The sequence below is a fragment of the Leuciscus leuciscus genome (genome assembly GCF_965113295.1).
Source record: "Leuciscus leuciscus genome assembly, chromosome: 24".
In the NCBI taxonomy this organism is placed as follows: Eukaryota; Metazoa; Chordata; class Actinopteri; order Cypriniformes; family Leuciscidae; genus Leuciscus; species Leuciscus leuciscus.
Window position 1 is genome coordinate 29,733,950 of NC_138723.1, and position 24,455 is coordinate 29,758,404.

At 40.8% G+C, this 24,455-nt stretch overlaps 1 protein-coding gene across 3 annotated transcripts; it reads left to right on the plus strand.

Moving 5' to 3' along the window:
* The first annotated feature begins 336 nt into the window (after window positions 1-336).
* On the plus strand, window positions 337-20,341 carry mn1a (meningioma 1a). 3 transcript variants are annotated; one of them, XR_014202508.1, is made up of 4 exons: window positions 337-1,211; window positions 1,475-4,612; window positions 10,903-10,963; window positions 17,428-20,341. XR_014202508.1 is itself a non-coding variant. In XM_082158616.1 (4 exons), exons 2-3 carry the CDS (start codon window positions 1,507-1,509, stop codon window positions 10,911-10,913), a joined length of 3,117 nt encoding a protein of 1,038 aa, XP_082014742.1. In that variant the 5' UTR covers window positions 337-1,211; window positions 1,475-1,506; the 3' UTR covers window positions 10,914-10,960; window positions 11,964-13,234. The 3 variants fall into 3 exon arrangements, 1 of the variants encoding a protein (XP_082014742.1); XR_014202509.1 differs by lacking the exon at window positions 17,428-20,341 and adding an exon at window positions 11,966-13,234; XM_082158616.1 differs by lacking the exon at window positions 17,428-20,341 and adding an exon at window positions 11,964-13,234 and having other exon boundaries at window positions 10,903-10,960.
* Window positions 20,342-24,455: the final 4,114 nt, after the last annotated feature.

Here is a 24,455-nt window from a genome sequence, read left to right on the forward strand (position 1 = left end):
CACAATCACCGGTTACTTCCAGGAAATTAACCCACATTCATTATCTCTGGCTGCCATTCGTCACCGCTTGGAAATGAAGCCTGTTTCATGCATCTGCTAATTTACTAATTAACTCATGCATATTTACTACATTATCTGTGCATAAAGGAATATGGCTATTTGAAGGATTTGGGAATGACTGAATGTTTACGCGGAAGCGTTTTAAATTATGAAAAATGTAAATTAGAGATCTAGTGTTTCACACGTAGACATTTTGCTTAGGTTTCATATTTTTCTTTACATGTTTTTATAATATGTAGATTTGTGGGTAGAAAAATTTCTCAAAAAAAAAATCTACAGATACTATTTTATATGTACAGAATTAATATAGCTATAGCCTAATTCTAGTTTTGATATTTTTATCAGCTGTTATTGATACATATACCTAGAAATCTTGATATCCTATTTGTGAGAGACGTTTAAGACCTAGAAGTGTTGTTTCTTATTAATCCATTATATTTTATTAATGCGTTATGCATCTCTTTTAAGCGTCCTTAAGCAAAGCCCCGCCCCTTGTGCGTCAAGCTCCGCCCTGCTGCACGAAGCCCCGCCCCCTGCGCATGTGTGCCTGTGTCGGCATTGGTGAGGAATCAGCTCTGGAACAGATGAGGGAATGTCAAACTTGTTGCCGATGCCCGCGGCTCAACACATCCGACACAAGGATAAATGAGAAAATCTTCCTGGAGCCAGAACTATTTAATGGAAACGCGCGTACAGTACGGACAATATTAAAGAAAATGCCGATTAATTTTTGTGCTAAATGCATTTCATACTGTGGCAACAAAAGGGATCCTAGGCTCTCCAGTTTATAAACGCGCGCTCACCCACAGCGGCGCATTGGGTCTCCTCGCTGGACTGAACGCACGCGCGAAGTTCTCCTCAGAGAACCGCCGATTTAATGCATTCATTTACTCCTTTTGAATGCATGTAAGTGTTTTTAATATAGAATATATCGTCGGGATCGCGCGCATTGCATTGGAGATGTGAACATGGGACATGTGCTACGCGCGCTGGTCTGCACTCCTCTGGATATGTGTTGAACGACTTGGGGACGTTACGCATCGAATAATGATGTAAACGAGGAGTTTTATTAAGATGCACGTTTTCCAGGATCGTTGCATTAAGGATATCCATAGAGGACTTCGCGTTTTTATGCTTGTGCTGGATTTGAGGTACTTCCAATTGTCATCCGATCTCATACTTTCGCATAATTTAATATTTATCAAAATGCACATGCATGTGAAACGAAAACTTTATATTATTTTTAACGATTAATAAATAGTGTTGTTGAAATTATATAATTATTAGGGATTATTAAATGAGCTCTTAACGTGTGCTCCTGAGAGGTCAAAGAAACAAAATTATTCTTTGAAAGTACACAAAAAAAAAAAATGGATTTGTTTGATTTAATTTGATCTCTTTTTTTGATTTGCAGTGACAAAGGAATTTCATCCCTGTAGACTGAAAATGAACTCTAATTATAACAGTGCCGGATTTCATATGAAAGGGCCGTCGGTAGCTGTGGAGCCAATGATGGGTCCCCTAAATGAATCCCCTATGCAGGGACTCAACTTTGTCTCAAATAGAGACCAGTATGGATTCCAGACTCATGGCCATGGGGATATGCTGACGATGGGAGTTCAGCCACAACATCAACTCCACATGCAAGGACCGTTCAACCATCAAGCTCCTAACCACGAGCAGCATTCACATCTGTATCAGGACAGTGTCCCCTCTTGCCTGCATGGGGACAGACACATGGCTTTCAACAGCAGCAACGCAGGTCACCCGCATATGTTTGAAGGAGGATTCAGTCAGCAGCTCGCAGAGGCGCAGTCGCGAGAATGCATTTCACAGCAACAGCATCAACAGAGAATGGCGGCCATGCCTGAGTTTCAACCACACGGCCATCCGAACGCTAACAATGCGGTTCCAGCTCCTTGTCTTCCACTAGACCAGTCACCGAACCGCGCTGCTTCGTTCCACGGCCTGCCGTCCTCGTCCCCCGAAACCCACAGACTTGAACATTACAGGCTTTTCCCACAGGGCAGGATGGCGGGATCCGAGCACTGTTTTCCCTGTGATCCTCTGACGGGGAATTTCGATATGACAGGATTCTCCACCCCGGATAACTCAGAGCACAAACTGCCCTATTGTGAAACGGGGAACCAAGTGGCAGGGGGTCCTTTTTCCACTTGTAATAGAACTGGTTCCCGAGGGCCAATGATGGGCGGCTCGAAAGTCGACCAGCAGCTACCTCAGCAAAACGTGTTTTCAGACCGATTCGGGAACAGAGGGAAAATTGATCCAGGGGTTAACGCTAGGCACCACCTCATGGCGCAGCAAAGACCCGGACCGGTTGCCAGGCAGAATCCTAGTTCCCCTGCACTTCCACGGTTTTATCACACGCCGGACTATGTCGCGAACAACGTGGACGTTCAAAGCGGTGGCCCGATGGTTCACGTTCAGCACGGCCACCTGGATCGGCCCATCCACAGACTGAATAACCACAACATGCATCCCTTTGGGGAGCCGGTGTTTGATGTCCCCCAACTAGCCCCGCAACCCCCACATCACCCTCACCTCAGCTCACTGCCTTATTTAAATATGGCGAAAAGGCCACGGTTTGATCTCCCAAATGGCTCTGCTGGAGAGAGTTGCAGCCCCCTAAGCAACAGCTTACATAATCGGCCCAATCTTGAGAGCCACCTCTCCCCCTCAGCTTTCCCCTCTCCCATGGGGGACTTCACATCTCATGTGACGGATGGGTTTCCATCAGGCCCCCTACCTTTGAGCTCTGGCCCTCAGCAGCAGCAGCAGCAACAACAACAGCAACGCCGGCAAAACGCAGCGATGATTATCAAACAAATGGCATCGAGAAGCCAGCAACAGAGAATGAGACAACCCGACCTGCAACAGTTAAGTCTCCACGGGGACGTCACATCAAACGGCATGGTCTGCCGAGGCCCTCTGGGTAGTGTGTCTCAGTCCAATTTCGAGAAGAAGCATGCAAATTTTCATGGAAACTTTGACAGCCCCCACCTACCTCAAGAAAACTCATGGTTTCCCGAGCCACAACAGCATTGTAGAGAAACAAACACACATGCCTTGGAGCAGGCGGAGAACGGACACAATATTATTTTTAGACAAGGCATCACAAGCATGGACATGCAGTCTTTGAATTCTCCCGGAGCGCATCATCCATTCGAGAATAATGTCAGCAATCCTCTGCAGATGCAGTCTCCTGATGAGAGCAACATGCAGTCGGACAGGAGGCCGGCTGAATTCGGAGGAATGGCGATGAGAAGGCAACACAGTTTCCCTCCTGGAGGGCCGAGTCAACAGGGAGCCCCCCAGAGCAATCCTCCAGGATTTAGCTCCTCTCCAGGGAACTATCCCGCCCATCCTGAGTACCTCTCCAGCCAGCACCTGTCAGTCAATAAGCTTGGGGCCCTCTCTTTGGGGAATTTGAACAAAGCCAGTACAAAAGACAGTGTGTTTGGCCAAAGCTGTCTGGCAGCTCTTTCTACGGCCTGCCAGAATATGATCGCCAGCCTTGGGGCCCCAAACCTCAATGTGACTTTTAATAAGAAAAGTCAAAATGAGGCCAAACGCAAAGCAGGTCAGGTTGAGCAGGACATAAATAGCAGTGGCAGTGGCGGCCCAGGGGCAGAGTATTTCCAGAGCAATGCTTCTCAGAATAGTCAAACGCCTTGCTCTGGGAATAACAACAACAATACGACGACAGGTCAAAGTGGTACGGGCCAGATGGCGAAAAGGGAAGCGAGCACCCTCTCCCCGAACGACAACATGGAGTCTGGATGTGAGGGGAAAATGGTAACAGGCAAGGGGAGAGGGAAGAAGAGGCGAGACAGTGGGCACATCAGTCCTGGAAACTTCTCTCCTCCGTGCGGCGCCGGAAACCCCGTCGTGAGTCCGAGTCAACAGGGTTCGGCTTTGAGTATCGGCTTGGAGAGCCGAGGGAAGACCCCGGAGAGGTCGCTGGTCTCCCCTTCTTTCGGTAAACCCGACCTCGCCACCTCAATGGACAGTGGAATTCAAAGCGTCGGCAAATCGGATGGCGTTTCACCGTGCATGGATTATTTAGATGAAGCAAGCCCGAACTACAGCAGCGAGGACCCGAGGCCTTGCAGAGCGGGCGTGAAGTGTAACTCTGAAAACAGGGCGGGTTACAGCGACGCCCCGTGCATGGATCAGGTGCGGACGCCGCTGAGCAACACGGGCCAGGACGAGGTTCATCCTCTGGAGATTTTGCAGGCTCAGATCCAGTTGCAAAGGCAGCAGTTCAGCATCTCCGAGGACCAGCCGATGGGAGGGAAAGCGGGGAAAAAGGCAGAGTGCCAGGCCGGTCTGAACGGGGAGTGCGCCCTGGCCACTTCTAGCCCGGCCACAGGCAAGGGCTCAGTGAATACCATTGACCTTGACTCTCTCATGACAGAGCAACACGCCACCTGGTACGTCCCTGGAAACAAGGCTCTGATAGAGGACCCCAGTAATGAAAAGTGCCTGGGATTCTGGGATCGAGCACGGGGCCAGAGTGACAACAAAGAAGGTAAACTTCATTGACTTGCAGTGAGAGCTTGATGAATTGGTGTTTTTATGGACTGTTGAGTTTACTTTGATGGCTTAATGGTTGAATAATGAACAACCCAAGGTAGCTTAACCTCAGGCACAGGGACCCATTTACAACTAATCTGTCACCCAGAAGTGAGCTTTAATTAGCACACTTTAAAACACTCAGTCTTCAGCTGACAGAAAACAGGAAGCAAAATAATAATTAACCCACTGACAGCAGAGAAAGTTTGTTGGGCTCTGCAATTTGCAAAACAAATTGCAATTTTATTATAAATGTCATATACATATATATATATATATATATGTGTGTGTGTGTGTGTGTGTGTGTGTGTGTGTGTGTGTGTGTGTGCGTGTATGTGTGTGTGTGTGAAATTAGTAGCACTAGCAGGAGAAACCACTGCTATTACTTTTAAAGCAATAGTGATTAATAGTAGTATTAATATTCCTGCATTATTAAACATTTTACACAAGAGTGACTACAGTAACCCTACATTTTAGGAGTTTAACATTATGCAAACTAAATGTTTTGACTCTTACATTTTTATCTTGCACAGACAGGATCTTTAATTAAGATTTTACTAAGAGTGAAGTGCGTTCAGATCTTAACTTTTTGTGTTTTAAATTTAAGTGCAAATAAGCTGAAAACATTCAGTAAGGAGCAGTTTTTATTCTGTAAACAGTGAAAATGTGTCTCCAGTGTTTAATATGTTCCTGGGTAGCGTAAGTGTTTTTACCCCTAGGCTTTCTTATGAAATTATTTACTAGAAACTTTACACGGCTGTTCAGATGTATTGTCAACGGTGTAAAATATCAGTCAAGAGCATCGTAGGTCACGCAGCTCCAGTTCCCTGAATTTCTCGCTGAATGCCACGGCAAAGACATATGGGGTGTTATTGCGTTATTTTGGAAACAAACATTGTCTAAGGAGGTTTAGTGCAGCCAAGTTTGCGATTAATTTGACTACAGGCACGTTAGAGCTCGCAGTGGCGTTATTAACCCTTGAGACCTGATAACAAACGTTGGTGTGTGTGAGAGTTAAACGCTGGCATCGGGCGCTAGGCCAAGATTCAATGTGGTTTTAACTCCAAATTCTCCTTTCTGTCACTTCATGCTTCTTGATTGGTCCCGTCGGTCCTGTAATTGCGTGCCATCAGATATGTCATAATCAGACGTGTGGCATCATATTCATGAGGGGATGTGTTTGATTTTCTGGAGGGTCGACATTATTTTCTTTTTACAGGAATATCTCAAGTGCTTGTAACTTAAAACTTCCAAAAGCTTTGACACAGCCAGTTGCACGGTATTCCCTTCACAACAAACACACCAGAGACCACGAATCTGTTTTATGCATTTATCTCTATTTCCATCTTTTGCACGGGGTATTGAGTTTTGTTTTATTAATTTTTTTTAAATGACATGTTTTTTTCAGAAATGCAGTAGCCTTTTCTCTGTGCACATTTGACTTTTTGCATCAGTTTTGATCACTTCAGCTGTTTGTATTTTGTTATATGCTTTTTATTTTTATTTATATGTGTGTGTGTGTGTGTATATATAAATGAAGAGTTCAGATGCAAAAGCCTGAAAAAGTGCCATCTGAAATTTTCTTCTAGAATGATCATTTTTATCAAGTTCGTATATTTAAGTTCAGTGTTTTCACTTAAATGACAATTAATAGGTAATTTTCATTGCCATTTAAGTGAAATTACTGAATTTACATATACAAGCTTGATCAAAAATGATCATTCTAGAAGAAAATTTTGCATCTGGACTCTTCATATAGATATAGATATACACACCTTTTTTAATTTTTTGTTTTTAATTCCATCATTACAAGCTAAATGAAGATATTTTATCATTTAAAAACTGCAATAATTTCAGGAGCGTGATCTTGACCAAATCTAGAACAGATGTAAGTTGCAAAAAAAGAAGCATGCTATCAGAATGCAGTCCGATCAAAAAGTCCCAGCTATCTCCAACTCTGAGCGTTTTTTTGTTTTGTTTTTTTTCCTCACTATTTTGCCTAATAAATGGAGAAGGTTGTCAGATGCTGTCGGATATTCTGACAGCTTTGTGGCTCTGAGAATAAACACTAAAAGGCCAGAACAGACAGAAAACAAAGGAGAAGATGCAATGGTCTCCTGGGAGAACGACTCAGAACAACACTCCAGAAACACAGGTATAGGGATGCGTTTTGTGAGGGAAGGGACGTCAGTGATGTGAGGAGAAAAGAGGGCTTGATATCTCTGTGCAAAATGTGAGCAAACAGTGTACACTCCAAACGCTGTGTAACTTTGCAGGTCCTTTGCAAAAAAATACGCTTTGAACATTTTCCCTGTTTGTCAGGAAAGCTAGATATCTCAGTGGCTCTGTTAAAAAACACATTTGCAAGTTGCATATCCTAAAATAACCATCCATAGCTTTTGAACGTTCTCTCTCATCTAACTACTCGGCTGTTTTCATGTGTTGTAATTGTGGTCGTCATTTGCATACAGTACGGGCTGTTTCTAATTAAATTCATTCAGCTAATATCTCCCGTTTGCATGATCGATAGCAATGTGAGCGTTGCATGTGCAGATGCACACCTTTTTTTTTTTTTTTGTGGGAGTGTTTTGTTTGCCGAGCAGAATTAATTAGTGTCTTTCTCGTGTCCGTGTGATACACTGCATTTTTCCGTGAGGAATGTCAGGGCGAAAACGAGAAGAAGAAAAAACATGGTCTTGTCTTGGCATGTATTGAATTCCGCTTTAGCATTTTGTCAAGGGACAGGCCTGTATCGTCAGACGCATCACTTTGATTTGTGCATCATCTCTCCATGCTAAACATTAAGCAGAAGTTGACCTAAAAATATAATAATTCTCTCACTGTTTACTCACCAGCCCTGTGTGATGATTAGGTTACACTTTATTTTAAGCTGTCTGTGTTACAGTGTAATTATACATGAGTAGTGAGTAATAATAATTGGTAACACTTTATTTTACAGTGTCCTTGTTACATTTGTTACATGCACTTACCATAGTAATAACAGTAAACTATGCATAATTACATGCAACTAACCCTCAACCAAACCCTAATCCTACCCTATCCCTGTAAGAACATGTAGTTGCTTAATATTACTCAGTACTTAAATATATATTTACACTGTAACAGTGACACCTTAAAATAAAGTGTAACCTAATAGTAACTACATGTAACGTGTGTAACAGACACTGTAAAATAAAGTGTTACCTAATAGTATTATTATTATTATGTGAAGCACAAAAGGAGATATTAGGAAGAATGTCCAAGCTGCTATTTTCCATAAAATCACAAATGCATGGTTATTTTTTATTTTTTATTTTTTTTAATAACGCCAAGCTATGACATAAAAGTGCTATAATCTATCACTGAAAATTTCCATCAAAACTCTATATTTTAATATTTTATTAATGCAACAAAAATGTTTTTAAGATATTATAAACATTAACATCACGATTTTCTGTAAAGCTGCTCTGAAACGGATTTATCGGATTTATTGAGGCAAAAGACATCGTTAATAGTGAGAATTGAACCCTAATCTAAACCCTAATAATATTTGAATAAAGGCTAAAGATGCCAATTTTTCTTAAGCCAGACTTCATTTTGGCCACTACTGTATTCTGTGTTTCCGAAACGATATACAAATACATTTAATTTCTAGTCAACGTTTTGGTAATTTAACGCAATAATGTCGCCGGGGAAAGATTTGTGTGTTTAACCGAAACATGAACAAGTTTATTTGCATTGCACTTTTCACAACTCGAATTGTTTCAAAGCAGCTTTACAGAACATGCTTGTTTCAGTGTTACAATTAAAATAAGTTTAAATAACAAAAAAAAAAAAAAATTGTGTTTAACATCCCCCCACCCCCCACCCCCCCACCCCCAACAAAAAAAAAGTTGAATTGTGGTGAGTAAAAAAAAAACATTTTGTGTTTAAAAACCCCCTAAAGTGCTTTAAACGCCCAGAACCGTTACGGCTAGATCATCCCAGAGCCAAGATGCAGATTTTCCGTGTCACCTCATATGTTGTTGTACTCATACGTGTCTCGAAGATCATTAATGTTTCTTCTCAGCCACCCCACCCACAGAAACATAAACCAACAAGTCTCTCCCCCCCTCGTTCGTAAGTGAGCAGAGCCTGCCTGTGAACGGCGTATGGAGCAGAAGGGTGTTGCTTTTCCATGCGTAGGCTTTAGTGCATGTGTTTGGCTGGCCAAGAGAACCCGTCTAAGAGCCAGACAGAGCAGTCAGCCATCCAGACAGACTGGGCCCCACAGCTGGCCCTCGTTCCCAGTCCTTCCCCTCGTCCAGATTCAGGCCCGGCGCTCATGAAGGCGATCCCTGTCCACGGGTGAGGGGGGGAATCGGCCCCGGGGCTCTGATGTGAAACTCCTTTAGTGCTCTGGGCCCTCGAAAACTGTGAAAAGCTCTTTCATATCCCTTGGCCGGGGTCCCGCGCTCTCTTTAGAATATTTTAGAATAATTTCATTCTAATTTGTCAATGGAAATTCAAACCATATAACAGCATATAAAAACAGGTTCTAGAGGGACTAGTTTATGTAAAAGAGCGTGCCGGTGCCAAGCTATTTCCACGCTCTTGTGTGGGGAGGAACCCACTGCGTTCCCCCCGCAGTTCTGCTGGCTGCCGTTGAGAGACCCGCAATATAAGCGCTTAACAATGATATGGACACAATCCTGGCGTTTGAGTAATGAAGTCTGCACTGTCGGGGGATGATTTGCACGAAGATGAGGGGTTTTAAAGGAACAGTTCTGGCGGATTTAACGGTTACGTGCGTAAAAGAGAGTTTGAAGAGTATCCTGGCTGCTCTTTTCCATATGAAGTGAACCGTGAACAGGCACTTGGAATAAAAAGTGGCCAAAAGGGGATATTGAAAAATGTTTCTATTTCCATCAAATTATGAGGGAAGAACGAGACCCTGAACTTGGTTGAGGTAATTATCTGAGAGAGAAAAATGTATTATCTGGCAAACTACAGCTAGAAAAAGAATGCATAGAAAAACAAAAAGCTCACATTGGCTGCAATGATCAATTCATATTTTGTTGGTTCTCGCTTGTTTTTGCACGTGTTCATAATTTCTTGTTTGGCCAAAAAGTGTCACGCAATTTGCATTTGAGTTATATGACAAATAAAACAATCGACAACTACGCTTACAAAATCTTTAAGAAAATCTTTAGTTTTGGGTCCAATTCTCACTGTTAACTAGTTGCTTATTATCATGCATATTTCCGGGATATTGTCTGTTTATTAGTACTTATAAAGCACATATTAATGCCTTATTAAGCATGATCATATTCTATATCCCTTAATCTACCTAATACCTAAACTTAACAACTACCTTATAACTATTAATAAGAAGTAATTAGGAGTTATAGAGGCAAAACTTGTTGTTAATAGTTAGTTAATAGTGAGAATTGGATTGGACTGTAATCTAAAGTCACCGAAAATGTATAATAATATTTTGGATAAAGGGTTAAGATGGTTTTCCTAGGCCGGACTCTACTTAGGCCACTACTGTATACTGTGGATTTTTTTTTTTAAATGGCCTTTTTGAGAGAAAAAAACCCAAAAACATTCAGTGTGTTTAAGTCACATTTTATTATTTCGTTCAGAAATTATGTGAAATACCAGAAAATGTAATGTTTAACACTGTAAACTTGTATTTTGTACAACAAATCCTTTAAGTTTAACAGAATTCACAACAAACAGGAATGAAAAATATATGGTTACACTTTATTTTAAAGGTGACGTACAATAGTAATAACAGTAAATTATGCATAATTACAAGTAACTAACCCTAAACCATAGTTAAGTACATAGTTAATGAATATAACTCAGTACTTATTTGAGGAAGTCCAATGTAACGATGTCATCTTAAAATAAAGTGTAACCAAATATAGCTAATTTCATTCTAAACCAATTTATTTAAAGCGAAACTGTGGGAAATGTGCATTTCAGATGAACTTGTGCTGATGTGCGTACAGATGTGCAGTTTGCACATTAATTACATTAAATAAGTCGCTCTGGAGTCACAGACATGTTTAAAATGACTTGTATTTCAGAAATATAAGTGTGCAAATCATTCTAGAGCTTTCATCATATGGAAAAGACTGGCCAGGATATGAGAGAAGACAGAATTGAAGTCACTTAAATGTGTCAATCTTGCATATGTTTAATTCTAAACATTAGTAATGTGATTTTAATAAGTTTTTCCCTTGTATCTCCTCACAGGACATGGGTAGGAGCGCTCCTCTGATGGCTCTCCTTAGCGTATTACTGAAGAAAAAAAAAGGTAAGATGATCAAATCTATCAGATATATCAATCACTCCGGTTTCAGAAGTGTTTTTGAAAAAAGAATTGATGACTTTTAACGTGAGCTCTTGAGGTTAAGTGATTTTTTGCTTGTGTGATTTCATATTCATGAGTTTATTAGCCAAATTCTCCGTGAAGAACTAAGAGAGCGATCCACCAATCAGAGAACGCACTGTTACCATGGAAACAGAATTTGCTCCATAAAAGCTCATCAGTCGCCGCCCACTCCCATGAAGCATTGCGGATGATGTAATCGAGTCCGCCTCCTCACACTCTAAAACTACTTATATATCGGAATATTTTGCAATAAACATAAAATATAATGATTTTAAACATACTGATTATGATATATTTACAAATACATATGTTGTGCATAATACATTTTATAATAATGTTACTTAAGAGATACTATTATAATTTGAGTTTATTTATATATTTTTCTTTATTTATATATTTTATTTATATAAGTTTTATGTTTTTGTCATTTTTATTAGTTGTTTTTGGTACATCAAGTTAAACTAAATGATTATGAGAAATATTTATTTCTATTTAATGTATTCATTTTTATGTATATATATATATATATATATGATTATAAAATATTTCGTTTTATACTAATAATAAATAATTTAAGTCAGTAGCTTTATATCATACATATGTTTTCATCATTCGCAGTGCATTATGGGATATGTTATTGCGTTCAATCAGCGTTTGTAATATCATGGTTCATCTCAGATCTTGTTGATTTGCTTCAAGGCTTAAACTCTTAATTTTATTATTAAATGAGAAGATTACTCCAGGAACGAAGGCCGTGCCGTGATCTGCAGCGACTCGCTTAATTTCCACGGAACGATTCGCAGACGAGGATGCCATCTGTCTCCCGCCGCTCGAGCGCCGGCTCCCGTCGATATTCCCGCGAGCCGTCGGCGGCGGCGACTCCATGGCGACGGGATGATTGACATGTGTCGCGTCTCTCCACAGGTGCTGCTCGATCTCGCGGTGAGGGTGGGGGTGGGACCTGGAGGAAACCACCCGCGGTGTCCGGAAAACCTCGGGACGCGGGGATGGGGGTGGGATGAGGGGCCCCTGCTGTTCCTCTCACTTCCAGATGCGACTTAAACTCATCCAGAACAACTCCAACCACTTTGGGACCTCGCTGGCTGCTTTCCGTAACTGTAAGGATGATGATGATGGCTGGCTTGGTGTTTTCCAGCAGTAATTGGATATTTTTTTTTTTTTTTTTTTTTTTTACTAGCCCCAGAGAAGCCGCAAAGCTCTCCGGGTGTCCGTAGAGCAAGTCTTCGGGCCAACAAAACCTCTGTAGATTGACTGGAGAGAGGAGAGACAATGGGATACAGGAAATACACAAGCACACCAGACTGGAATCTTGGACAGCGAGGCTCAATTGCTTTTAGTGTATTTTTATCTTCTAAATCCGTTTTTTTTTTTTTTTTTTTTTGGGATTACCTCTTTTTTTTTTTTTTGACTTGCAAGTGAGGGTTTAACTAGTTAGTACAAGAGCGTGCCGCTCTCTCTATAAATATTTATTATCCCTGTTTGTTCAACAAAGCTCCTTTACTGGTGTCCAACGGAGAGCATCTTTTTCGGTCATGTTATGATTTAGGACTCCTCGGAATTCCCAGTAAAGACAGAATTCCGTCACACGAGGTTCTAAAGCTTCCCGTTCTCCGAGGTCTCCAGCACAGAGTCTGTGGTGGGTCAACCTTTTGACTTTAAAAGGCCAGTGGGGGTTCTGTCCTCTCCCTACTGTTTTTGGAAATTTGATATTCACCCCGAGAACATCCCTTTGTGACCTGCCCTGGCCGGCATCGGAATGCCATTGTTTCAAGTCGAAACTCTCCTTTGCTTGGGTTTTCCCTCTTTACCAAGCCTCCATTGAGACCCCGAGCTTCCCTCTGCCTTTAAACCAACTGATGGTGAATATGTTTAGTCGGAATTGGCAGGCTATTCAAGCGAGGACAATGGTTGAAGACAAAAGACTTTCCTTTTAAGAAAATGGGTTTTCTTCTGGAGAGAAAAAGGTCTTTAACCAATTTTTTGGTCTTCGACACCTCTCTGTTTCCTTGTTCTACCTCCTTTCTCCGTTTTTTTTTTCTTTCATTATTGTGATATACACGAAGCTTAAAGTGAAGTTATTTGTGCCCGCAGAGTTTTTTTTTGTTTTTTGTTTTTGTAAATAACCTGTATATTATGAATCACTTATTAACAATAAATATGTTGTAAATTATGCCTTTTCCTCCGAATGTTCTGTTCTGAAACCTCAGCTGTCATCTCATTAAATATTTTCCTATGAATTGTGGCGTTCTTCCCGTGAGAGAAGCTAAATTAGCACGCTCTGTCTGTAGCGAGGGCTACCGCTTCAAGGTCCTATATTGTTTTAAGCGCTTTCTGTATGATTAGATCCATTTTTGTTTGATTAAGGGGGCACCGGGTTCGAGATATGCCTGAGAAATGCCTTCTTTATGTTTACCCTGAACTAATCTTAAACAGTGGGAAAATAGTTTCAACCGGGAGCGAGAGAGAGAGAGAGAGAGAGAGAGAGCGAGAGAGGAGTCAAACGAGGAGACTGTTTGTGAAATGCTCGGCTACAAATCTCCAGTGGTTTGGACGGGCTTGGAGACTGCTGAAGTCTCTGGAGTATTGATCGTGATTACTCCGGTATTCTTTACGTAAATCATTGCTTATTGATAGTGGAACTCGTTCAAGGATGTGAAGTGAAAATTTTGAGCATACAGTGCAATAGTTATCGTGTTTGCAAATCAACTATAGGGCCGTTTCCTAGAAGAATGTATAATGTGCATGTGTACGCACACAACATGTGATGATTACACTGAGAAGATGTTATAGTTCACTGCTCCTCAACTGGGTTTGTTTTAAAGGACACATATTGAACAGAAACACAATATTGAAATGCAGTATTATTACCATGAACTGCACAGGCCCCAGATGAATATGCAAAATTATTAATATGGAATAAACAACTTTTGTTAAATGCATAAACATCAGCAGAAATGTGAGCTACCAGCCGAATACTTGAAACAAACACCGGACACTGTGTTGGCTGTATTGAGTAACATTACCTAAAAAAATGTGTGTGTGTTTATATATATATATATATATATGGATGGTCACACTTTAGTTTAGGGTCCAATTCTCACTATTAACCACTTTTGCCTCAATAAACTCCTAATTACTGCTTATTAATAGTTATTAAGGTTGTTGTTAAGTTTAGGTATTGGGAGGATTAATGGATGTAGAATATGGTCATGCAGAATAAGGCATTAATATGTGCTTTATAAGTACTAATAAATTGGACCATAAACTAAAGTGTTACCATATTGCATGCATGACTTTAAAGATTAATTTAGATGGTGTTTTTTCTCTCTTTTACAAGTTGATAATACTCGTTTTATTTGCCTAACTATGCATAATTATATAATTAGTTGCCTTTTGCTGTTAATAATCAGACCTGCAACAGATTTTTTTGTTGCACTTTATTTTACAGTACATGTACTTACAGTGTACTTAAGAAAGTACTAGGTAATATAAGCTAATTACCAGGGGTTTAGGGGTAGATTCAGGTTTAGTACCTAGCTATAACCCAGTGATTGTTATTGCAATATGTACATAGTATGTACATGCGGAACAGGACTGTAAAATAAATTGCAACCAAAAAAAAAAAAAAATTCATAATTTATTTTTTGGGTTGTACACAGTTAGATGACAATTTTCAAGCTAGAGATATGAGAAATGGCACATAAATGCAACAAAAACCAGATAAATGCTACGTTTCAGTTGCGATGTCACAGTGTTGTATCATCAGTCGTGTGTTTTGTGCCCTTTACACGTCTTTGATATTTGCGTCTCTGTTCCAGCGCGAGGAGTCAATACCGCTGCGATCCTGATTCCCAAGTGTGACGCACCGTCTCAGAGACGGAATCTCTAACAGGAAACGCAGTCTGAAAAATGTCCTAGTGCAGTTAGGCCGAAGGTGCATTTTCTTTGGCTGGCGCCAGACATTCTTGCTCTTGTTTTTCCAATTTACTGGAGCTACAGTGAGACAGTTTTCCCATTTGGAGATGACTGCAAACCTCTGCTTTTACAATTGTTGATTATCATTATGAGAGCTGCTTTTACTACAAACTCATTTGGTTTCGGCGTTGCATCAGTCATCGACAGCATGAAAATAAAGTTTGTCGATTTAAAAGCACAGACAAGACGAGTTTATAAGCGCTTAAATTAGATCTGCACATTTTAAGAGTTGGGTTCGATCGATCTCTCTGCGTTTTAATTAATCCGCCCTCCTGATGTCATTACGTCTCACTTAAGCTTATTAAAAACTGATTTGATTTGTCCAGCATCCAACATTAAGCCGTTTGGCTCTTCCAGGCGAGATAGGTTCTTCAAACCCGCGACGCATGTTTGTTTAAGACGCCAATCGTTTTGCCGTTCCCCAGCGCGTGTGTTGGCCGGAGCTCGACCACATGGTTTAGTCCTCACATACATGTTAATATGCAACACAAGTGGCTCTAAAATTGCAGGCCTTTGAGAGCTTTGACAGTCTGTGCATTCATTCAGTCCCAAAGCAGGTTTTCCTATTCATCTCCCCTCACAGAGGAACACCATGGTGGGGCTGCTGGAGAACGGGAGAGAAAGTGGAGGAGGAGGAGGAGGAGGAGGAGGAGAAGGAGGGGTATCTAAGCCCAGCTTGGCTTCAAGAATGGGATTCAGCAATTGGTGTGCAAATGGCAGTGTCTCCCACAGTCCAGCGATCCCCAAGGAGCCCAACAGTGGAGGGCCACTGGCTTGGGTCTCTTGTCTGTCCTCTGAATTTTTCATAGGTCAGCCTTCACAATGCACACTTAAATAGCTGGGCAGAGCCGATGGAAATCAGCATAGAGAGAGAAAGAGGGGGAAAATCCACCCCCCACCCCTTGAACAATGGGAATAAACAAAGATTTTGCTATCTTTTTAAAGAGAGCTCATCCAAAAGCAAGCTGCCTGAAAAGAGAGAGACGTTTCTTCTTCAGGAGAGCATGAGGAAAGGGGGATGGAGAGGATCTCTTGTGCTTGGGAATGCTTCGCAATCTTTATAATTTTTTTCTTTCGGTCCCCGTTAGGGTGGACGCGTACCCGGGTCGTCTGAAACTTCCTTTTGTTTGCGCTCTATGGGCCGAGGAACCCGGTGGCATTGGCCGCTTCAGGCTGCTTGGATTCACTTAACGCTTCTATTATCTCTAATGGTTTTGGATGGGTTGTAAAGACTTCCATGTGCCTTATCTGGCCGTGCGGTGGGTGGGAGGGAGACCACAAGACGTAATTGACTGATTGTTATATAGAGCCTTCATTGAGAAAGTAAAAAGCGCTAAATGTCATTGAAGACATTTACTAACATTTGCATTTGCATTAAATATGTGCATGCGAAGTGTGCCGCTGATTTATTTGGCAGGTCGTAGATCATTCTGACCAGCGGCCCTTGCGTTCAGGATCCTGGTTTTAAATTGGATATCAAGTCGTGACTCAATATGAGAACCAAATTATTTATGGTGAAATGCTTTCTTAAAAAAAAAAAAAAAAAATGCAAGCATGTCAATACCTAGAGTTCTCTAACCGTTAGCGTTCCCATTCATCAGCTCGGCTGGAAACACACTGCATGCAACTTTTGCACATTGTTTTAGTCAATCACCTAAGCCGTAAATGTCATGTGACTAATTACCTTGCGTTTATTACGTCCTGACAGTGCTGATTGACTGATGGCACCACGAGACCTTCATTAAGCGACTATTCTGAGCTGTGACGTCAATTTCACACTTTTAAGAGCCCCCAAAAAACAACCAGGAACTGGTAAAACATCTGATATGATGGCATGCTTACATTTACATTTATGCATTCTGGCATTATCCAGGTATGCATTTTATAAGTTGCACATACATTTAGCAGATGTTTTTATCCAAAGAGCCTTGTATTGCATTGCATTGAAGTCCCTGAAAGCTGAATCTATTGTTTGAACTACATTTATATACTGTATATATGCATTTTTACTGTTTTATTATTATTATCTTACAATATGTTGCATGCAAAACATTTAGCAAGAATGCACTCCTGTCCTTTTGGATAAATGCAAATGCATAAATATATAATATAATGATGTTTTCAACGCAGTGTTCATCCTCATTTGGATGTAGTTTGGTTCGTATTTTCTTTTATCCTGGATATTTTTGTTCAGGTTGGCATTCGTCTAATTTGACTGGCTTCTACCAAGTTACAGATGATTTCAACCTTTAACGATACAGAAATCGTTTAAGCCTAATGTTGAATGTATGCATTTGTCAGATGCTTGTATATTAAAAGCTACTTGCACTACTTTTTCTGCGTTATTCGCGTTGAACACCGTTTCACTCTTTGTGACCCTTTCCAAACAGACCTGCGAGGCATTTTTGGGTCGCGACCCGCCAGTTGAGGGACCGCTCATGATCCAGACCATATGGATATGGATTTGGTGGACCCCCTTCCCCCCACGAGCTTGACTTGTGGCTCTTGGTCGGTTGCCGTACGTATGACTCAACATGGCTTGGGATTCAGGGGTGGAAACATCAATACAGCTTTTTCTTTTCGCCTCTTTTCTCTCTTTTTCACTCCCTTTCCCTCCAATTCCTCAAAGCCCCCCACCTTTAGCTGCTGGCTGACCTCTCCCTGTCTCCGAGAGAAGGCCTCAGCGTGTCAGGAGCTGGGGGTCTGTGATGGACTGAAGAAAGCAGCTGTGCTGACGGCCCACTGAGCGTCCCCCCCCTCTCCGTCACACCGAGCGAAGGCCTCCTGCCGTCTTCTTCTGCCAGGCAGCTGCGAACTCCTCGCTGTAACCCGAGACTCATTCAGCTCCCTGAGCTTTGATTAGTGCAGGAAAACTCAGCTCCTTTTGGACCAAATCTGTGCTATCAATGCCTCAACACCTCAGACTTGCAGTTGATACCTTTAGTTAGGGGGGGAAACATATAAAATGGCTCAAAAATCATTACGGTATACCTGTGATTGTGTATCAGTTGAGTGCATTGCTCTGATACTGAACAGCCTCTTATTGTCCGCCAGGTTAAAATTGTAAGCCTGGTCACTTAAATCCCGAACTCTAATAGTAATGAAGTTACTATACAAACCATTCAAACAAGCCTGCATTTTGTCTAATGAATGTCTAATGATGCTTATATTAGTTACACTTTACAATAAGTTCCATTTGTTAACATTAGTTTGCATGATTTAACAATGAACGATACTTCTAAAGCATTTATTAATCTGCTAGCAATGAACAGTTGTACTTTAATAACAAAGATTAATAACACTTTAGTTTTGGGTCCAATTCTCACTATGAACTAGTTGCTTATTAGCATGCATATTACTAGGATATATTGTCTGTTTATTAGTACTTATAAAACACATATTAATGCCTTATTCTGAATGACCATATTCTACATCCCTTAATCCACCTAATACTTAAACTTAACAACTACATTATAACTATTAATAATCAGTAATTAAGAGTTTATTGAGGCAAAAGTCATAGTTAATAGTTAGTTAATAGTGAGAATTGGACTCTAAACTAAAGTGTGACCAAAACAGTTCTTAAAAATCTATTGCTTAGTTAGTTAGTGAGTGAGTGCATGAACTAATGTTAACTAATTTTACCTTATTGTTACCAAAAATCATAAGTCTGGTCACTTAAAGCACCAACCCTAACGCAATAGTAATTAAGTTACTGCAGACCATTAAAACGCCATCATCAGCCTGCATTTAGACTAATGAACTATATGTGAATGATGCATTTTAAATAATTTGTTGACACTTTACAATAAATATAATAATCCACATTAGTTACATGAACTAACACGGATAAATATTTGTAAAGCATTTAATAATCTCGGTTCATGTTAATTTCATGATGCATTGCTTAAATCAAAAGTTGTATCTGTTAATTATTTAATGGACATGAGATAATAATTAACATTTAACAACAAAGATGAATCAGTACTGGGAAACATGTATTGTTCATTGTTAGTTAATGCATTATTTAGTAAGAAATAATAAATGTATTAAATGAACTGCTATTGCCATCGTTAGCATTAAGATACTGGATTATATGCGGTACGATGAGTTTTACCACAGTTAAAAGGCATGATCTCATTGTTTTAGTGTTTATTGCTTCGGTAAGGATGAAATGCACAATAACTGTGATATCAACGGCTCGTTTCTACAGGTGTGTGTTGAATTCTAGCAGTGCTGCAACGGAGCAACTTCCCTTTTGCTTTCAGACTCCGTTTTTAAGGATAAATGCAAAAATTCAAGTCGACATCTCTACTCACTCGTTTATGTTTATGACTCTGAAGTCTCTGGCTGATTGAAACTCGTAGCCAGCGCTACAAAGAGATCCAGCGAAATGCAAACAGTCCATTTGCCTGGCTCTCGGATAAACCCCAGCAGAGAGGTGCTTGATGATTAATTAATCAGTGAACTGGCAGTCTTGACTGAATAATTCATCCCGTGCCCTGTCTGTAATTTCTGCATCTCCATATTAGATTCCGGATCTAACGGGAAGCGGCGAGGTTACCTGCTCCGTGGCCCCTGTCATTCACAAGCTTAATGAGATGACAGACTCAAAAGTATCTGATTCACTTTCTAAAATAATTAACCCAAACCTTTACAAATTGGCTCAGCTGACGCAATGCCTGACACAACAAACGTGCACGACTGGTGAAAACGCTCTTAATTACTACTAATTATCCATCTCAGCTAATTAATGGCTACCCCGCTGGGTCACTCATTAGAGTCTGTGCGTTTCGCATTGACTCAAGGCTTTACATTACAATAGAGTGGCTTTCTAGGTCCGTGCCGGGCCGCCGTCGAAGCTTTACTCTACTGGTTGACTTTCGGCAGGTAGGTTACCTGATAAGGAGGATGGAGACAGAGACCTGAGGCTGAAACGTTAGCCGTTACGGAGTGAGAAAGCCAATCCGCTGCTGGGGGGAAGCGAGTGGCACGAGGCGTATCAGATCAAAGGAAATGATATTGGGACATGCATGGGTTTTAAACCACCTGACATGCACGGGTTATTCATATGCCACTGCTAAACTGTTGCATCTTCCCTGCTGGTGAGGCTGGTCAGGCATCCATCATGGTCTTTTGTGGTAAAGGTGGTCGACCACAGAAGTCTTGTTAGTTAAGCTAATTAAGAAGCCTGGTGAGGTCACCAGCACTGGTGAGTTTTAGACAAATAATTATAAAATGCATGTTTGCAATATGCAAAAATTTATTACAAAAATTATATTTTCTTTTTGATATATAATGCTATAATTAATGGGGGAAAAAATGCTTAATGCATTAAAATGTGTGTGTGTGTGTATATATATATATTCTAAAAAATAATGTAATTTTATTTTTGCTATACCATTCAAAAGTTTAGGGTCAGTACGATTTTCTTATTATTTGAAAGAAATTAATACTTTTATTCAGCAAGGATGCATTGAATTGATCAAAAGTGACAGTAGAGACATTTATAATGTTACAAAAGATTTCCATTTTAAATAAATAATGTTCTTTTGAACTTTCTATTCATCAAAGATTTTTATTTATTTATTTATTTATTTATTTATTTATTTATTTATTGGGGGGGGGGGGGGGTTATCACAGTTTCCCCTGAAATATGACGCAGCACAACATTGATAATCAAATGTTTCTCGATCATCAAATCATCATATTAGAGTGATTTCTGAAGGATCATGTGACACTGAAGACTGGAGTAATGATGCTGAAAACTCAGCTTTGATCATTTACATTACATACACAGTATTCAGCCACTGTCTAAACCATCAAATCAGGGACGTGAAGCAAAACCAGTTTAGAATCACTGAACACAAGTCTTTTTAGCACAGTTCATTTCAAGGGACTCGACACGGGGCCACTTGGCATCCTATCAAGCCTCAGAGATTAAAAGGGATCATATTGTGGCGAGTTGGTGGTCGGATCAGCGTTGGATTTCCTCTCTTTCTCTTCGAATGAGAGCGTTTGTGTTTGCTGTCTATGTACTCTTGACGTAGCTCGTGTAATTAGACTATTAGCGGCGCTCGTGTTTCAGGGTCACGGCTCCATCGTCTTGTCTGCCGTTGGCTGAGGTCCAGTGAGACGGGAAGCACCTTGATGAATGCGTTGTCCCATCATTTAGCAATCCGTTTAACCGCAGACAGAGCTAAATCCACTGGCACCGGCGCGGCGTGTTGACAGCGACGACGCTCAACTGGTGCGTTCTGTGAATCCCAGCAACCTGTGCCACTATTGTCTTCCCTCTCGGATCTCTCTCAAATAATTCAGGCACAACAATATACCGAGATCACCTCGTCTAAAATACCCATTTCTATGTTTTTAACAAACAATTGTGACGGTATTCAGACACTTCTTGATGTCAAATATAGAAAATCAGGGTCGAGAAGCAAAACCAGTTAAGAATCACTGAACTCAAATTAATGACCCATTATGTTTTTCTGTTTTCTAAAACAGTGGTTCCCAACTAGTACGTTTTCTATGTGTTTTTTAGAGGCCAATCACGTCGTCATGATTGTAATCGTTAGTGTTCCTATTCGTCGTTATCTTCTGCTCTTGAAGTCCATGGCAGCCCATCGAGCCGCTTGTGGGAAAGTTATGAAATTTGGCACACAGATAGAAGACCATCTGGACTGTCACCACAGTGAATTTGGAGTCTCTAACTCAGTCCCTCTAGCGCCACCAAAGTTCGAAGTTTCACTCACGTTTATGTTAATAACTTCTGAACCTTTAGGGCTAGAAACAAAATACGGCACAATATGACTTCATTGCACCCTATGATGTAATTTTCCGTCATGAAAATGTTTCCGCCATTTTGAATTTTCTACATTTTCAAACTCCTCCAATTCAAGCTGATTTGTCAAACCATCCGTGCGTACGAATTCGGCGAAGAGCACGCCAAAATGGACGTGGGGCGATATCTCCGCAACATTTTTGCATATTCTGATCAAACTTGGTGTATGTAATGACAACCGTGATCTGAGATTACCTGTAAAGTTTCGCAGCGGTGCCACCTAGTGGTCAGGAGATATGCAAAATAACTTCTGAACGGTTTGGCCAAAAATCACACAACTGGTCTCTTTAGATTTGGTGCAGCATGCGAGTCGAACGATACCCACATTTTACCATATTGGCCATTTTGGGCATCTGCCATTTTGAATTCTGTCGTAAAATACTATACGTTACAAAACGCATTGGTGTATCGTTACGAAACTCGGCATGTTTCTTTGACACTGTGCCCTGAATGTACTCAAAAACTTTTGGGGCAGCGCCACCTTGTGATCAAACAATGTAAAAAATACTAATAACTTTTGATTAAAGCTGCAGTCCGTAACTTTTTTTGTGTTCAAAATGTACAGACCATGCCGGCAAAATGCTATGGATTTCACGTTGATGGACAAAACCATTTTTGTATATCGTATCAACAAAGTTGATAACATGTTTCTCTGCAATGCTTTGGCATATTGACACCAAACTGTGCATGTGTCATTGTTGCCTTACTCTGACCACACCACATCAATCTAGTCACAGTGCCACCTATTGGTCAAAAGTGATAATCCATTCAATCAAATTACTAGTGATTATATTCATGATTTTTTTTCAGATATTTTGCCTAAAATCATCTTAATGTGTCTTTAATTGCCCATTGTTGCAGTTGGTCTGATGCTCCCAGCCGTGCTTGCATGACTTATCATGCCTTCTTTGTGCTTGGCACCTCAATGGCTGCTTGCTAAATTTAGTTTTTTCTTGATGTATGTGTTGTCCCATCATTATCCATTTAACTGCAGACAGTGACGACGCTCAACTGTTGCGTTCTGTGAATCCAAACAACACTTTTCACCTCTCGCCGCGGACCGACCGCACTTTTGTTTCCCCCTCCAGATCTCTGGGAAATGATTCAAGCGCCACAATATACCACGTTCTCGAGATTACCTCGTCTAAAATAGCTGCTTGATACCATTTAGCGTGTGATTCTCAGCGGGACGCTAATGAGCTCCAATCTGGAGTAATCCCAGACGACCAGCCGGTTTTGACAGCCAGCCCTGCGGCTCTGGGTTCGCGGCTGTCTTACGCTTCAGAACCGAACGAAACTCAGTCTGTGGCACCCAGGAACCGGCGCACAATGGAACCATCAAAAAGCTGCCAAGCCTTATGGGAGCCAAGGGAATCGGGATGATTTCTGTAGTCCCGAAGGGAATATGTTTCTCTTTCCAGCGCTATTCAGAGAAATGAAATGCGTAGCGTCATAAACAAACAAAGCGATAAAACCGGCCGGAGTTCCTTCACAGCTTCTCTGTGATTTAACAGGAGCAATCAAGCGCAGTCAATTAAGCAGAAAGGCAAACAAATTGGGTGAGAGCACATCTTATGCGATGTCCTGCGGCAATGGGGATTGTGGGTGAAGGGGAGGCGAAGGAAGAGACAGATTTCTCTGTTAAGTAATACCGTCTCGGGGTGTAAAACTCCCCTCAGCGCTGGCTAAATTAATTCGCTCGCACTGGCGGGGGACACATCTATTATGGGCGAGTAAAACAGGCATTTTGAAACAAATTAATAGGCAATCCATGCCCACACATGCAACTCACAGTAATTCCTCTCAAATGACTTGATTGCATTCAAACGTCCCCAAAAAGCAAGCACACAGGTGAGCCGGTCGCCCCGCCGCTGGTGACAGTCCCGCTAATGACCCTCTCTCGTGGGTGAGTGGGCTGTTGTAAGAAACCACACACCCGGCGCAGAAAAACAGCTCTAATTGGTCTATTTATAGTGGGACCTGGAGAAGCTCTCCAGAGGATAACGCTGTAAGCTGCTGGAATCCACTGAGGAATACAGTCTGAGGACAGAGATGACAGTCTGAGCCAATACAGCACAAACAAACAAACAAACAACGGCCGTAATCATGCTTTATTACTGTTATTAGTTAGATAAATGATGCTTTGATTTATGCACAATCATGCAACATTCTCTCTGGAAAAAAATCAAGCAGCCCAAGTCTTAAAATGATGTTGTGCGTATACAGGATTTAGGCATTTGTTCAGAATATTTGGTAACACTTTATAATAACTATAGTGTAATAAGGTACTTACAAATCATTTGCATATAGTTAATATTTTATAAATACATATGCAAATAGTGAGGTGTTCATTCATTGACACTAATTAAGAAATTATTATTGTTTAATCAGCTCATATGTGAAGAGTTATTAACAGTAAGTTCTCACTTTAGATTAGGTCACGGAAAATGGGGAAATTGCATTAATTAAGTGCTTTCATCTTTATTTGACATTAATTGCATTCATATTCAGTGATCCTTAAAATGTTTACAATAACATAGGCTAAATGTATTTGTAAACATTTTAATGAACTCT

Excerpts from the sequence above, each read along its gene's own strand:
- mn1a (XM_082158616.1), top strand. The coding sequence starts at position 1,507 with ATGAACTCTAATTATAACAGTGCCGGATTTCATATGAAAGGGCCGTCG.